The sequence below is a fragment of the Glandiceps talaboti genome, chromosome 2 (assembly GCF_964340395.1).
Source record: "Glandiceps talaboti chromosome 2, keGlaTala1.1, whole genome shotgun sequence".
NCBI classification, from domain to species: Eukaryota; Metazoa; Hemichordata; class Enteropneusta; family Spengelidae; genus Glandiceps; species Glandiceps talaboti.
This window is the reverse complement of record NC_135550.1, coordinates 21311622-21325376: the sequence shown is the minus strand read 5'-3', so window position 1 is coordinate 21325376 and position 13755 is coordinate 21311622. Positions and strand designations below refer to the sequence as shown.

General features: G+C 36.4%; 1 protein-coding gene across 1 annotated transcript; it reads right to left on the bottom strand.

The window, feature by feature from the left end:
• Window positions 1-749: 749 nt before the first annotated feature.
• On the bottom strand, window positions 750-11786 carry LOC144453506 (serine/threonine-protein kinase PDIK1L-like). The gene is made up of 3 exons (XM_078144819.1): window positions 11659-11786; window positions 10006-11180; window positions 750-1956 (listed from the first exon to the last, which is right to left on the bottom strand). The coding sequence occupies exons 2-3, from the start codon at window positions 10925-10927 to the stop codon at window positions 1826-1828; spliced, it is 1053 nt and encodes a 350-aa protein (XP_078000945.1). The 5' UTR covers window positions 10928-11180; window positions 11659-11786; the 3' UTR covers window positions 750-1825.
• Window positions 11787-13755: the final 1969 nt, after the last annotated feature.

Here is a 13755-nt window from a genome sequence, read left to right as displayed (position 1 = left end):
TTGGCTTACACGTAAAACATTTAAACATTCAGAGATATTTCAAAGGAAACTTTATTTTTTTATCCACATAGAAATATACAAAGAGGTACAATAGTTTAAGAGATTAAGAACAAATTGAATTAAAAATAATCACCCACGTGGTCACACATGCATGTATACATACATACATACATATATACATACATACATACATACATACATACATACATACATACATACATACATACATACATACATACATACATACATACATACATACTTGTATACATACTTGTATACATACATACATACATACATACATACATACATACATACATGCATGCATGCATGCATACATACATACATACATACATACATACATACATACATACATACATACATACATACATACATACATACATACATACATACATACATACATACATACATAAATACATACATACATACATACATACATACATACATACAGACAGACAGACAGACAGACAGACAGACAGACAGACAGACAGACAGACAGACAGACTGACACACATACACGCGCACACACACGCACACACACACACACACACACACACGTATATGTATAGTACGTACATACGTATACCTACAAATATCATTATCAGAGAAGAAATGCCATATTTAAGAAAACACCTATATGACACTTATCTCAGTGAGGCTAGCGAATGTATAACAAAGTGACAGTATGCTTAAAGCATAGTTTCACTTTGTTATACACTTAAAGCATAGTTTCACTTTGTTATACACTCGCTAGCCTCACTGAAATAAGTGTCATTAATAAACGTATATTACAATTCCGTGACTATATATGAAATGTATAAAACTGTGTTTATAGATTTCTATTGCTTTTTCCGGTGTCTTTGATGATAGTAATAGAATGCATAGAAATTTCAATGTCAAGTTGAATTGATCAGTACTAACGTCGATATAGGATTATATTATGTCATCTTGTCTTATAATTAACATCACGATCTTTTGGTAGCCAACACCCACACGTCACATCATATTTTTATACATCGCTATAACAGTGGGTAAGTCTATTTCACTTTGTTGTAAATTCTATAAATTAGTATTTTATGTTTACATCACTGATTGTGAGTGGCATTTTACAGTTTACCCCTAGTGTGAAACTATATACTTGTGGATGTCTACATTATCAAAACACATTATTGTAAATGTCAAAACGTTTGGATTTGCATAATCAGTCGAACTGGTGTCTGTGTTAGTAAGTTAAGATATATCTACCATGTGTATGCATATACTTGTCGTGAGATGGTTCGTTTGTTGTCATAGAATTGTTCGTGTTGATGCCAACATTGTCATAAGTATTGAAGAATAATCCTAATTAACTTCCAGACACGTGACCTTGGTGATACTAATTATTTAAACATTCACAACAAATAATCATCATCCCCCCCAATACATTTGATCATCTTGCGTTCACTCAATTGCAAGCAGAAAGTCTATTTTCATATTAAACCAAAATGGCGACGACATATTGACGGGTTAAACCCGTCAATATACGTCATGCCCGAAAGTCTCATTTGCATACGTACGTACGTCATCACTTATAAAGATAAGAGTTTATCAACGTTAACTATGCTAAATATTAGTTCAAATTCGTTAAGACTTTGACCAGATATACGTGTAAATAGTGTAAAAATGAGATAATTGTATTATGAAATGTATATTATACAAATATTAAAACGGTTTGATGAATAGTCAGTCGATCCAGCCGAGTTGGCGTTTCTGCACGACGTTCAGTTTCACTGAGTCTGCACATATATCCTCCATTCGTATTATCCCTTCAAAAACAGCCAAAGAGGATGCAAAAACAGCACCACGTGTTGAAGCAACAGTGACAAAAAGGACTCTGTCCACGGCGACGAAGATATCGACGACAATGGCAACATCCCGTGCTAACAACAACGTGTGGCCCTGCATTAAAAGGAGAGAATGAATAGATATATCACGACTAGTTTGTATAATTGTCTTCTACAGGAAGAGATTCATAAAATGGAGACATTCATTGTGAGTTGTTGTTGTTGTTGTTGTTGTTGTTGTTGTTGTTGTTGTTGTTGTGTTGTGTTGTGTTATGTTGCGTTGTGTTGTGTTGTGTTTTAACGTCTTAATACAGAGTGTCCGCCTAACTACACACGCCTGTCAAGTTATTAATACATTTGCAAATGACATCTTTTGATGTGTGATCACTACACTGTTACAGTAGCATTGAATAGCGTAATTAATGCCAACATCTTACAGTGTAATGAGTTGTCATGCCACAGTCAAAGCATATTCCTTCTATCGATCAGACCTGTTACGAGTAGATACCTGTATATGCTAACAATGACTCAAACATTGTTCGCACATAACCTTGCTTTCATACTTGATAATGTTTGAAACGACAACGTGATCGTTACTCTCCGGGTTATCATATTAAACATTGCATTAAACAATCATTTACGGCGATCGAAACACAGCGTAGGTATAGAACTACTCACAATTTATTTCAATTGTCCAATACGTTGTTTCTTTTCCTATTTTGTTTGTTTGTTTGTTTGTTTGTTTGTTTGTTTGTTTGTTTGTTTGTTCGTTTTTTTTTCACTTTAGAAAAGAGTAAACAACAAAGTCACAATGACCCTAGTACTATTTAGAAGTGGCCACGGTCTGGGAAATGCATCATGACTGCAGTTGTTTTCAGTTTTGTGTACAACACCGATTTCAGTGATACGGATTTGATCAGTATTAGTTGTCTAGGTGATATTCATAGATGAGTGAGGTAAGATAGTGGAAAATAGCATCTCTCGGGATTTATTGAAAAGTTAAAACATTCATGCAGACAGCAGTGTTTTGTTATGTACTGCCGGGGGAGGACGAGTCTGGTTAAATATTTCGATTCCGTACATTTAAAAGGAATCGCTTTATTTGCCCTTTTTCAGCCAAAAGCAAAAATTTGTATTAAAATGGAAATCAATATCTCGTGTAAAAAGGTTCTTTCACTTTTGTTGGCATGGAGGTTGAAATATTCCCAATGACGTCATAATGTTTGCTATTTGATTGGCTGGTACGAAGACTTCTACATGTAGTGCAACATTGTCTGAAAGTATACTGATCCGTTGGTATCAAATATACAAATACACCATGTATGTGATCGGCATGAGAATGGTGATACTTATACTCCAGGGATGTTCGTTGTCACGTGATATTTTCACCAGAATGTCGGACAGGAAATTTTCTCATTAAAACTAAACAAAGAAAAGGTTAGGAATGACTGAGCGTGAGAAATGGCATTTAGAACAGCAGGAAGGCACGCAAAACTAAATTATGGACGGAAAATGTCTTGAATGAACGGTAATTAATTTCCTTTCACTGCAGAGTGTGCGTAATAGGCTTACATGCACATCTAGAAATGAAATCAAATGCGATCAATGTTTCCCAGAGTTACCTATTCAGTTCAAAATTTTGACAGGAAATTCGCATATATTAGAAATCACGTATGATAAAATGTGTTAGAATCGGATAAAATTACAAGAAACTTCCACTTCAAAAATATACTGCCATTGGTGTTGTAGCACAACTGACTATACTGAATTAGCGAATTTTAATAATTTACTAGATTTACTCAAGTGTCCGGGCTTTTTTCGTTCTAAATTTGAATAAAATATATTTTTGAAAGAAAACACAACTGTATTCGTTTGTGTGATACTATAACCTACTGTCCTTAATTGGTGATTATGAAAGAGTTGTGACGAACGCGACTGCTAGTAACAAGGGAAAAAAGCTGACGACATTTTCCTTTACAAATAAACTAGAAATAAAGAACAAATTTTAAAAATTGAAGCTAAAGAAACTAAAACAAAACTCTTCCAACAGACTGATGCAAGTCTAGTAATTTACCAAATGATTTTGAAATTTCTATTTTCAGGACACCAATTATTTTGTTCAGATCTAAATATTTCAATTGCACAATTACTATGGTGTAGTTACGGTAACAAAATAATTTTCTAGGGATTCCGAAGAAAATTCATAGCAATTTACATATTTCTCTTACTCTGGACATAGATCCTACACGTGTAGATGTACGTTACACAACAGTATACTTTCAGACAATGTTGCACTACATGTAGAAGTCTTCGTACCAGCCAATCAAATAGCAAACATTATGACGTCATTGGGAATATTTCAACCTCCATGCCAACAAAAGTGAAAGAACCTTTTTACACGAGATATTGCAATTAGCCTGTGTACTTGATCACTAGTTTGTGTAACGTACATCCCAATACAATTAGACTGTGTACGTGATTACTAGTTTGTGTAACGTACACCCCAATGCAATTAGCCTGTGTACGTGATCACTAGTTTGTGTAACGTACACCCCAATGCAATTAGCCTGTGTACCTGATTACTAGTTTGTGTAACGTACATCCCAATACAATTAGACTGTGTACGTGATTACTAGTTTGTGTAACGTACATCCCAATGCAATTAGCCTGTGTACGTGATCACTAGTTTGTGTAACGTACACCCCAATGCAATTAGCCTGTGTACGTGATCACTAGTTTGTGTAACGTACATCCCAATACAATTAGACTGTGTACGTGATTACTAGTTTGTGTAACGTACAACCCAATGCAATTAGACTGTGTACGTGATTACTAGTTTGTGTAACGTACATCCCAATGCAATTAGCCTGTGTACGTGATCACTAGTTTGTGTAACGTACACCCCAATGCAATTAGCCTGTGTACGCACTAGTTTGTGTAACGTACATCCCAATGCATTTAGCCTGTGTACGTGATTACTAGTTTGTGTAACGTACACCCCAATACAAATAGACTGTGTACGCGATCACTAGTTTGTGCAACGTACATCCCAATGCAATTAGACTGTGTACGTGATTACTAGTTTGTGTAACGTACACCCCAATGCAATTAGCCTGTGTACGTGATCACTAGTTTGTGTAACGTACATCCCAATACAATTAGACTGTGTACGTGATCACTAGTTTGTGTAACGTACATCCCAATGCAATTAGACTGTGTACGTGAACACTAGTTTGTGTAACGTACACCTCAATACAATTAGACTGTGTACGTGATTACTAGTTTGTGTAACGTACATCCCAATGCAATTAGCCTGTGTACGTGATCACTAGTTTGTGTAACGTACATCCCAATACAATTAGACTGTGTACGCACTAGTTTGTGTAACGTACACCCCAATGCATTTAGCCTGTGTACGTGATTACTAGTTTGTGTAACGTACATCCAAATGCAATTAGACTGTTTACGTGAACACTAGTTTGTGTAACGTACATCCCAATACAATTAGACTGTGTACGTGATCACTAGTTTGTGCGAGTTACAAAAACTAGTGATCACGTACACAGGCTAATTGCATTGAAAACACTAAGACAAAGTTCTGCCCCGCCCCCCCCCCCGGCAATTTGGACGTTACTAACGTACAAACCAATGCACTTAGACTGTGTACGTGATCCCTAGTTTGTGTAACGTACTTCCTAATGCAATTAGACTGTGTACGTGATCAATAGACAACAGATGCCACTGTTGTCGCATTTACTATTTGCCAAATCGTTTATGACTATTACATGTTATCTTGAATATCTCAAGACGATTTGTTAAATGACGACATATAAAGAAAGTAGATATTCCTAGTACTGTAATCGTACAATCAGAATCACTTGTTTGTAATCTCTGCTTTTATTGCTTTTAGCCTACGGAACGTTTTATACAAAACAATTAATAGTTCAGAAATTGTTTTCTGAAATGGTCGGTGTCTTTTTGGCATGTATGACAGACAAACGATTAAAATATAATTTCACTGGGGTAAGGAGGGTAGATATTTGATAAATACTTTCACGCATATACAAGGACATACTCTCCGTTCAAGTCTGTTAGATATAGAACCGACCCCTTAATAACTATGTCTATTGTTGTTTTTTTGGTTTATATGCACCTGCGATTGTCCATCGAATTCTTTGTTACGAAAGGTCACCCTGCAGACAAACATGACGTAGTCGTCGCAGATCAAGGTTTACAACATATTTCACTATATCTAGAAGCATGTCTTGCTGTATTGTTATCAAACTTTATCGATTGCACAGTTTTAATTAGTTTCAATTTCACTGAATTAAGTGCACGGTTACCAAGGAATTACAGATTCAACTCACTCCGACTCACTCGTCGATACGAGATTCTATCAGTGTAAATTGTCAATGTACATGCCATGGCACAAACGAACATGGCTGATAATGTATAGTAAACCTAGATATTTACATAAGACAATTTTGCCGTTTTACGTTATTCAACTTGTTAATGACGACTATTTAGTGAATTACCGAGCTTAGTAAATTGTATATTAAGTAGACATTTTAGTCACTACTTACTTTCGCATGTTGTTTTAATTTTCTTGCGAAATAAGTGAAAGTTAGGTTTAAGTTAAAATGATGTACAGACAAAACGATTAAAATATTATTTCACTGGGGTAAGGAGGGTAGATATTTGATAAATACTTTCACGCATATACAAGAACATACTCTCCGTTCAAGTCTGTTAGATATAGAACCGACCCAACAATGTAAGTTAGTGATATGATGCAGGGCAACTGTCGAACCAGTCAGCTTGCAAGCACCATTACGCGTGTTGATCTTGCATATTTATTACCAATATCATTGTAATGATATTACCCTACATCAAGTTGATTGATATATTGATCAACATAGCATAGAAATAAAAAGTGGGTCGTGCCCTCGGGTGGCATTTAATCAGCAACTTTTTCATATGTACATGATCACAGACAAGTAAGTCTGTGACATAATATGTATATACAAAATGCAATACTACATGAGTTTATAACCCAATATCACCTCTTTGTTCGTCCATACCAACGTTCGTGTTATTTCCTCATAGTGACACAGTATGTGGAAACAGCACCCATGGTGACACGGACAAATGTATAGAGGTGATATCGCGATCGCGTAATATACCATTTGTACAATTGTAATATAATCGACGTTTAATGTACTTATCTCACTAACCACGGCTGTAATCAAGAAGTTATGAATACTAAATATCATTATATTAACCTTTTCAAATTATGTAACGATTTCAATGACCCCCAAGGCTTTTCATCAACAAATCGAGTTTATTTCATGTAATATTAATAGGGAGACTGCTTTTCAATTTATTTACATTTGCAGCAGTAATGTTATTTTTTTCTTTAAAAATATGAACACGTGCCAAATTGAGTTTTAGCAGTTGAAAAGTGATATTTCAAAGGAAAAGTCACTGGGGTAAAAATAATATTAAAGAGTACCAAGAGTGTTACTACAAATGAGAATATGATATTAAGCAAACTATATTCATACATAAAACGGTTGACATTGAGTTTCAGTTGTGTTTATTGTGATTCCATCACATGGTAAAATAGATGATGAGTACTTTCTTTGCATAGTATCTCTAGTATAACTTAAACAGCTATATGTCTAGACCACCTTATACAAGTGCGTTTCTTTCGCTTCCTAGCCGTTGTCGAATACACGATTCGCCTGACCATGCATCACCATAGTCTAGTACTCAATATTTCAATAATGGTTGTAATTGTATACAGAGTTACATGTAATTAGGTTTATAGCGTTGTGTAGCGAATGGCACTTGCTGGCTAAAATATACTGTCAATTAAACTAATGAAATCGTTCTGGCTGTGTAGTTGTTTGTACCGTGGTCATGCTCTAATGAAAGCATTGAATCTAAAAGAGAGTGGAATACAAGACAATTGTAGTTGAAACTGCTTTGAATACATTAAGTATTAAGGCTAGAATTACATGTGAAAACCCAGGAAAACGTTAATTGCGATGCGCGTGAATTTTGGCTTTTTGCGGCAGACGATATTCAATGAACTGTGCGCCGCGCTGGGAGAATAAGAATTGTCGCGTTATTTGTATACTTACAAGTAAGATTTTGCCATATTTGTATTTTCTTTTGCCAAATATGCTAATCAAAGTATAACAGGATTCGTTTCTCTTTATAGAAAAGACACACGTTACACACATGAAAAGCGATATTTTAATGCGTTTTGAAACACTCTTTACGTGAAATGCAAAATTAATGATTTATGACAATATCAAGTACATTTCATTCCTTTTACGACCCATGGCCAAGGTCTAATTTATGGAAAGTTGTTCAAAACACTTCTGAATCGATCTAAATACAGACACGATATTACTCAAGTAGCAAGGTTCTTGTCCAAATTATTCTCTTTTAACAACCGTGCATATTTCGACTGAATCCTTTCAAGACCAGATATTTCATGGGCTCATACAATAGACTGGCAATTAAAAACAATTTTCTTTGATACGAGGAGGAAATGTAATGATATTTTCACCGTTTCTTTCACAAATACATACTCGTACATGTTACTTTCTGCGGTGATGTACTGTCATTAAAATAGACATAATGTGTATATAGTAATCTACATGTAGTGTACTCAATGAATGTACATGTCGGTTCAAATAGTCATCATGCTTTTATATCACGCTATTGTGTACTTTGTTCGGTGTAGATAACATATTTGGTATCTATATTGTGTGTTGGTGCCCTTTCATATCAGAATTCGCCCCATACTCATCCTGATAAAATCATGGCGTTCTCATATACTCTCTATTCAACAACCTTCTAGGTTATGTGTCCATGTCATGTGTGTGTGCCAAACAGTTTTTAAAATGCACAGGTTATATACATATATCATTTCTTGACAATCCATACCGGTTAATTCGTCCTGCACTTTAGTTATGTCCTGCTCAACCGCTTTACTTTTCAGTACTCACAAATGATATCATTTCATGTTTTGCAATTTGCTGTTTCCTTACAGGTTGACAATGTGTACTATATCATTACGAATTCAATTAATATGATATTTGACTGGTCTGAGATAGAAGAGTCCCTGGAGAGTTGTCTGCAAAGTAAAGTATAGATTGTACTGATATTCTGGGATATATGTGACATTTAACATACGAGGTTTTACATTCATGTTTCAAACCAAGGCTATACATGTGTTTGTTTCAAGATACTTTTTCCATATGCCTGTTGCCATGGTAATTATAAACACGTCATAACGGGTATAATGACAAGATTAACGGCGTAAAGTGTAGTATTGTTCCTAAGTAAATTTATTCACTCGTCTCTCAGTCTTGAAATATTTGCCGAATCATTGTCTAACCAACTAGCGGTGTATGGAAACAAACTGAAACCACTGGAAGGGAAAAAACCCGTAATTTTGTAAGACAACAATAACAAGGGAACCGGATTACAAATACTCTTTGCGCCCAATTGTATATTTAACTTAGATACGTTCTGGTACACAATGTAGGCCCATAAACCCTACAGGGCCTAAATCAAAGAATTCATCATATGTATTACAGGTTATTTTTCTAAGGGGCTTTCTTTGATGACTTCAACGGTTTGGATCAAGATATCCACTATTGTGCAAACGCATCAACAATACATTTTGACAGAAACACAATACATGTAAGCTACCGTGTTATAGTATAACCCACCCTAGGATAGATTTAAGATCGTACATCACGGACACACTGAGCTGCTATGCACGTTTTAGTAGCACACTCAGCTGTGGAATTCGAACGGAAAGAAATGTACTGATCCGTATCAAGCACCCAAGCACGGTTCAATTAGAATTTTACTATCGAAAGCATCAATCGATAAATCATCTAAGTATCTTAATGTACAATCTTGTATTTTGTATTCCAAGTAGGATTGTGATATTGAACTGGTGTAAATGCATCGCTACGCCACATGAGTCTTCACCTTCTATGAAATGTAATATTTCCATAATATAAAAAATTATCAGGCAATATCTTAATGACACAAATGTTGGTAAACTTTCAAAACTATTGTCAAGTATGGAAAATTAATGGATGGCATATGCCTGTTTACGTTCTTTTTATCTTACCGTCAGAAACATCTCGAACAGATGAATAGATCTCATCAGCATTCGGTCGGCGATCGGGTTCTCGATGTAACATGCTATTGATCATCTGCCGAAGTCTGTCGTCAACGCTTACGTCACTGTCTAATCGTCGAACAGCATGCGAACTCTCAGAAAGAGTCTTTCCAATGTACGAATTTTTCCCCTTTCTAGCGTCGTTATAACTGTACGGGGCCACTAACACCTGGTTATCGTCACAATACCCGTCAACTTCCCTTTCTAACATTGCCATGAAAATAATTCCCATAGAAAAGATATCCATTTTAAACGTGTACTCGTTTTTGTATGCTTCTGGAGCAACGTATGCCTCTGTACCTTCCACAGTTGTCATATACTCCATATAAGCACCCGATTCTTCATTCTCTTCGCTCAAACAAAGTTTTTTATCCGCAGTGGCGGCAACTGAAAATCCCGTCACTTTAAGAATATCGGTTCCGTCTGGCCGAAGTTTAATAACAATGTTCCTTGGTTTAAGGTCCCGATGTATTATATCGTTATGGTGAAGAAATGATACTGCATCTGCCAACTCCATCATAAAACGCACATTCAGTTCTAAGTCGTAGGCTCGTTTGAATAAATAATGGCTTAAACTGCCACCGTCACAGTATTCCATGACAATGTAGGCATATTGCTGATCGGCGTATCCATCAATACACTCGACAATATGTGCATGATTTCTTGTAATTGAGAATGCCCTAGATTCGCGTATAGCACTATCATAGTTGGCTTTGCCGTGCCAAGGTATTCGCTTCATTGCCTTTAGTTTGTCATCTTCGTCTTTGACCAGAAAGACAGTACCGAAAGCTCCACGGCCGAGTGGTTTTATGATATCATATTGGGATGACAACACTTCGTTGACAATGTTGAAAAGAGACTTGGAGGTCATTATGACGCTAATTTGGTTGTAACAATATATGTGAAAAAAATATAAAAGACCTAAACAAAGCCGAGAACAAAATGTCGGTGTCCAATTCACAGTCAACACTCCTTACGACGATGTATGATATGGTGACTTCGTGTTTACGTTGTTACCGGCTACGGATAATAGTAACGTTATATAATGTGGCCGATGACGGGGGTCTCGGGGGAGCCTTTCCACCTATGTCGACACAGAGAGAATTCCATCGATGTTCGGGTCACTGCAGTAATGTAAAATAGAAATTAGTCTGTAGAGAGAGACACCTGATGTTTTACCATATGAATCAAGATTAAAATGCACACTGCCGTAAGTCGATAAACCCTTCTTCGTCACAGATCTTTTCTATACAGCAATACAAACCTATGACGTACAAAAGTACAAGAATTCCATGTGACTGGAGACAGGTGTGAATTTAGCGATCGATAAAAGTGTAATTAAACAGCATTGATACATTTTGGAACTATCTCGGTGTCATTTTGTGCTTTCATTGAGAATCTCACAGTGACCTCACACCAGCCCACATGTAAATAGGTAACGACTACTATTCAATGTCATGCATTTAAAACAATGTACAAGAGAAAGTGGGTGAGTGGATCTTCAAGACTCCGACTCCGAGTCGTCACAGATTGACACATTCAATCGAACTTAAAAACCATACTGCACTGAGTAAGTTGTATATGTATATATTATATACATACTGTACTATACCGTCGTGTTGCCTTGGTTTGCCGGGGCAGTTCCGTGCACGACCCGTCACCTTATCAAGTACCTTGCAGCAATGACAAACATTACAAGCTCCATGGCACCCAACCAAAAGTGAACGTGATGTATATGTTTGTGTTTGTTTGTTCAGTTTATTGATAGCTAAGGGTCATATTATACATGACCTGTGAGGGCGGCGTACCAAAAGTCTTGCATTATAGTCGCACTTTCTATGGCACGGAGCAATAGGGGTCGACGTGCATGTACACGTTTTATTTGAAAAACGAGTAACACTAGTACTGCAACGCAGTCTTCTGACACTTAACTTTTTCATAACTATACTTCGAAAGTCCAGGATTAGGCACAGTTCACCGTTGGGTATTTGTTGGGGTAGAGATTTTTAAAGCCATTTCAAGTACTTATTTCAAGACAAATAGCATGGCTTCCAAGCTCTCGAAACGCTCGTATATGTATCTGTATACACAACTTTTAATCATATTATACCTAGTACTACCCCTTATTAATTTTGCACCGATAATAATTTTATATATCATCATATGCACCTACTTTTAAATGTCAATCTTAGAATGTGTCTCATAGAGCAGGTAGTGCAAAAAGTGGGAGGGATTTGGAGAGTGCAAAAGCGGAAGGGATCTTTTCGGTAACGTGCAACAGTTGTGAGGGTCATTTTTAGAGAGGGAAAAAAGTAGAAGGGATCATTTGGTAAAGTTGAAAAAGTGGGAGAGATATGTGGCAAAGTGCACAAAAAGTTGGAGGGGTCTTTTTAGAACTAGTACAGAAATTGAAAGGGGTCACTTTGCAGAGTGTAAAAAGTGGGAGTGGTCATTTTGGCAAAGTATAAAAAGTGAAAGGAGTCATTTTTTGAAGAGTGCAAAAAGTGGGAAAGCAATTTTGCAAAAGTAGAAGGGTCGTTTTTGATAATCTCTGTGAGTATTTCATATACTGAAGTCACCAGCAAAAACCAGTATACATAAACTGGTCGCCCTCGATTTATACTAAGGCTTGAAAATTCTAGAGTGGGATATCCCTGTGCCATCCTTCCAAATCTTAACATTTGCATGTGTATATGACATGTTCTCTGTTCCTTAGAAAATAGAGAGAGAGAGAGAGAGAGAGAGAGAGAGAGAGAGAGAGAGAGAGAGAGAGAGAGAGAGAGAGAGAGTGTGTGTGTGTGTTGATACAGTACCTGTAAAGACGCCTCCTAATTAAAAGCTGAACATTTACTTCAGAATTGTGCCCGATCCTTCTATTGACTATGATAATATTACATGTAATGTAGTGCAAGGCCATAAGTTAGATGTCTGATACATATCCATGTTTAATTTGTTTTGTGGGTTTCAAAATTACAAGTACACAGGGACAGAGACATGGACATAGACATAGACATAGACATAGACACAAACATATACATAGACATAGACATAGACATAGACATAGACGTGGACATGGACATGGACATGGACATGGACATGGACATGGACATAGACATGGACATAGACATGGACATACACATAGACATGGACATAGACATAGACATAGACATAGACATAGACGTAGACGTAGACATAGACTTAGACATGGACATAGACATAGACATGGACATAGATATAGACATGGACATAGACATAGGCATAGACATAGACATAGACATAGACATGGACTTAGATATAGACATGGACATATATATAGACATGGACATAGACATAGGCATAGACATGGACATAGATATAGACATGGACATAGACATAGGCATAGACATAGACATAGACACAGACACAGACATAGACATAGACATAGACATAGACATAGACATAGACGTGGACATGGACATAGACATGGACATGGACATAGACATGGACATAGACATGGACATAGACATAGACATAGACATGGACATGGACATAGACAGACATAGACATAGACATAGATATAGACATGGACATAGACATAGACATGGACATAGACATATACATGGACATGGACATGGGCATAGACATGGACATAGCAATGGACATAGACATGGACATGAACATAGATATAGACATGGACATAGACATAGACATAGACATAGA

Excerpts from the sequence above, each read along its gene's own strand:
- LOC144453506 (XM_078144819.1), bottom strand. The coding sequence starts at position 10,927 with ATGACCTCCAAGTCTCTTTTCAACATTGTCAACGAAGTGTTGTCATCC. Across the intron at positions 1,957-10,005 it reads TGTTCGAGATGTTTCTGACG|GGCCACACGTTGTTGTTAGC; the intron begins GTAAGATAAAAA and ends CTTTTAATGCAG.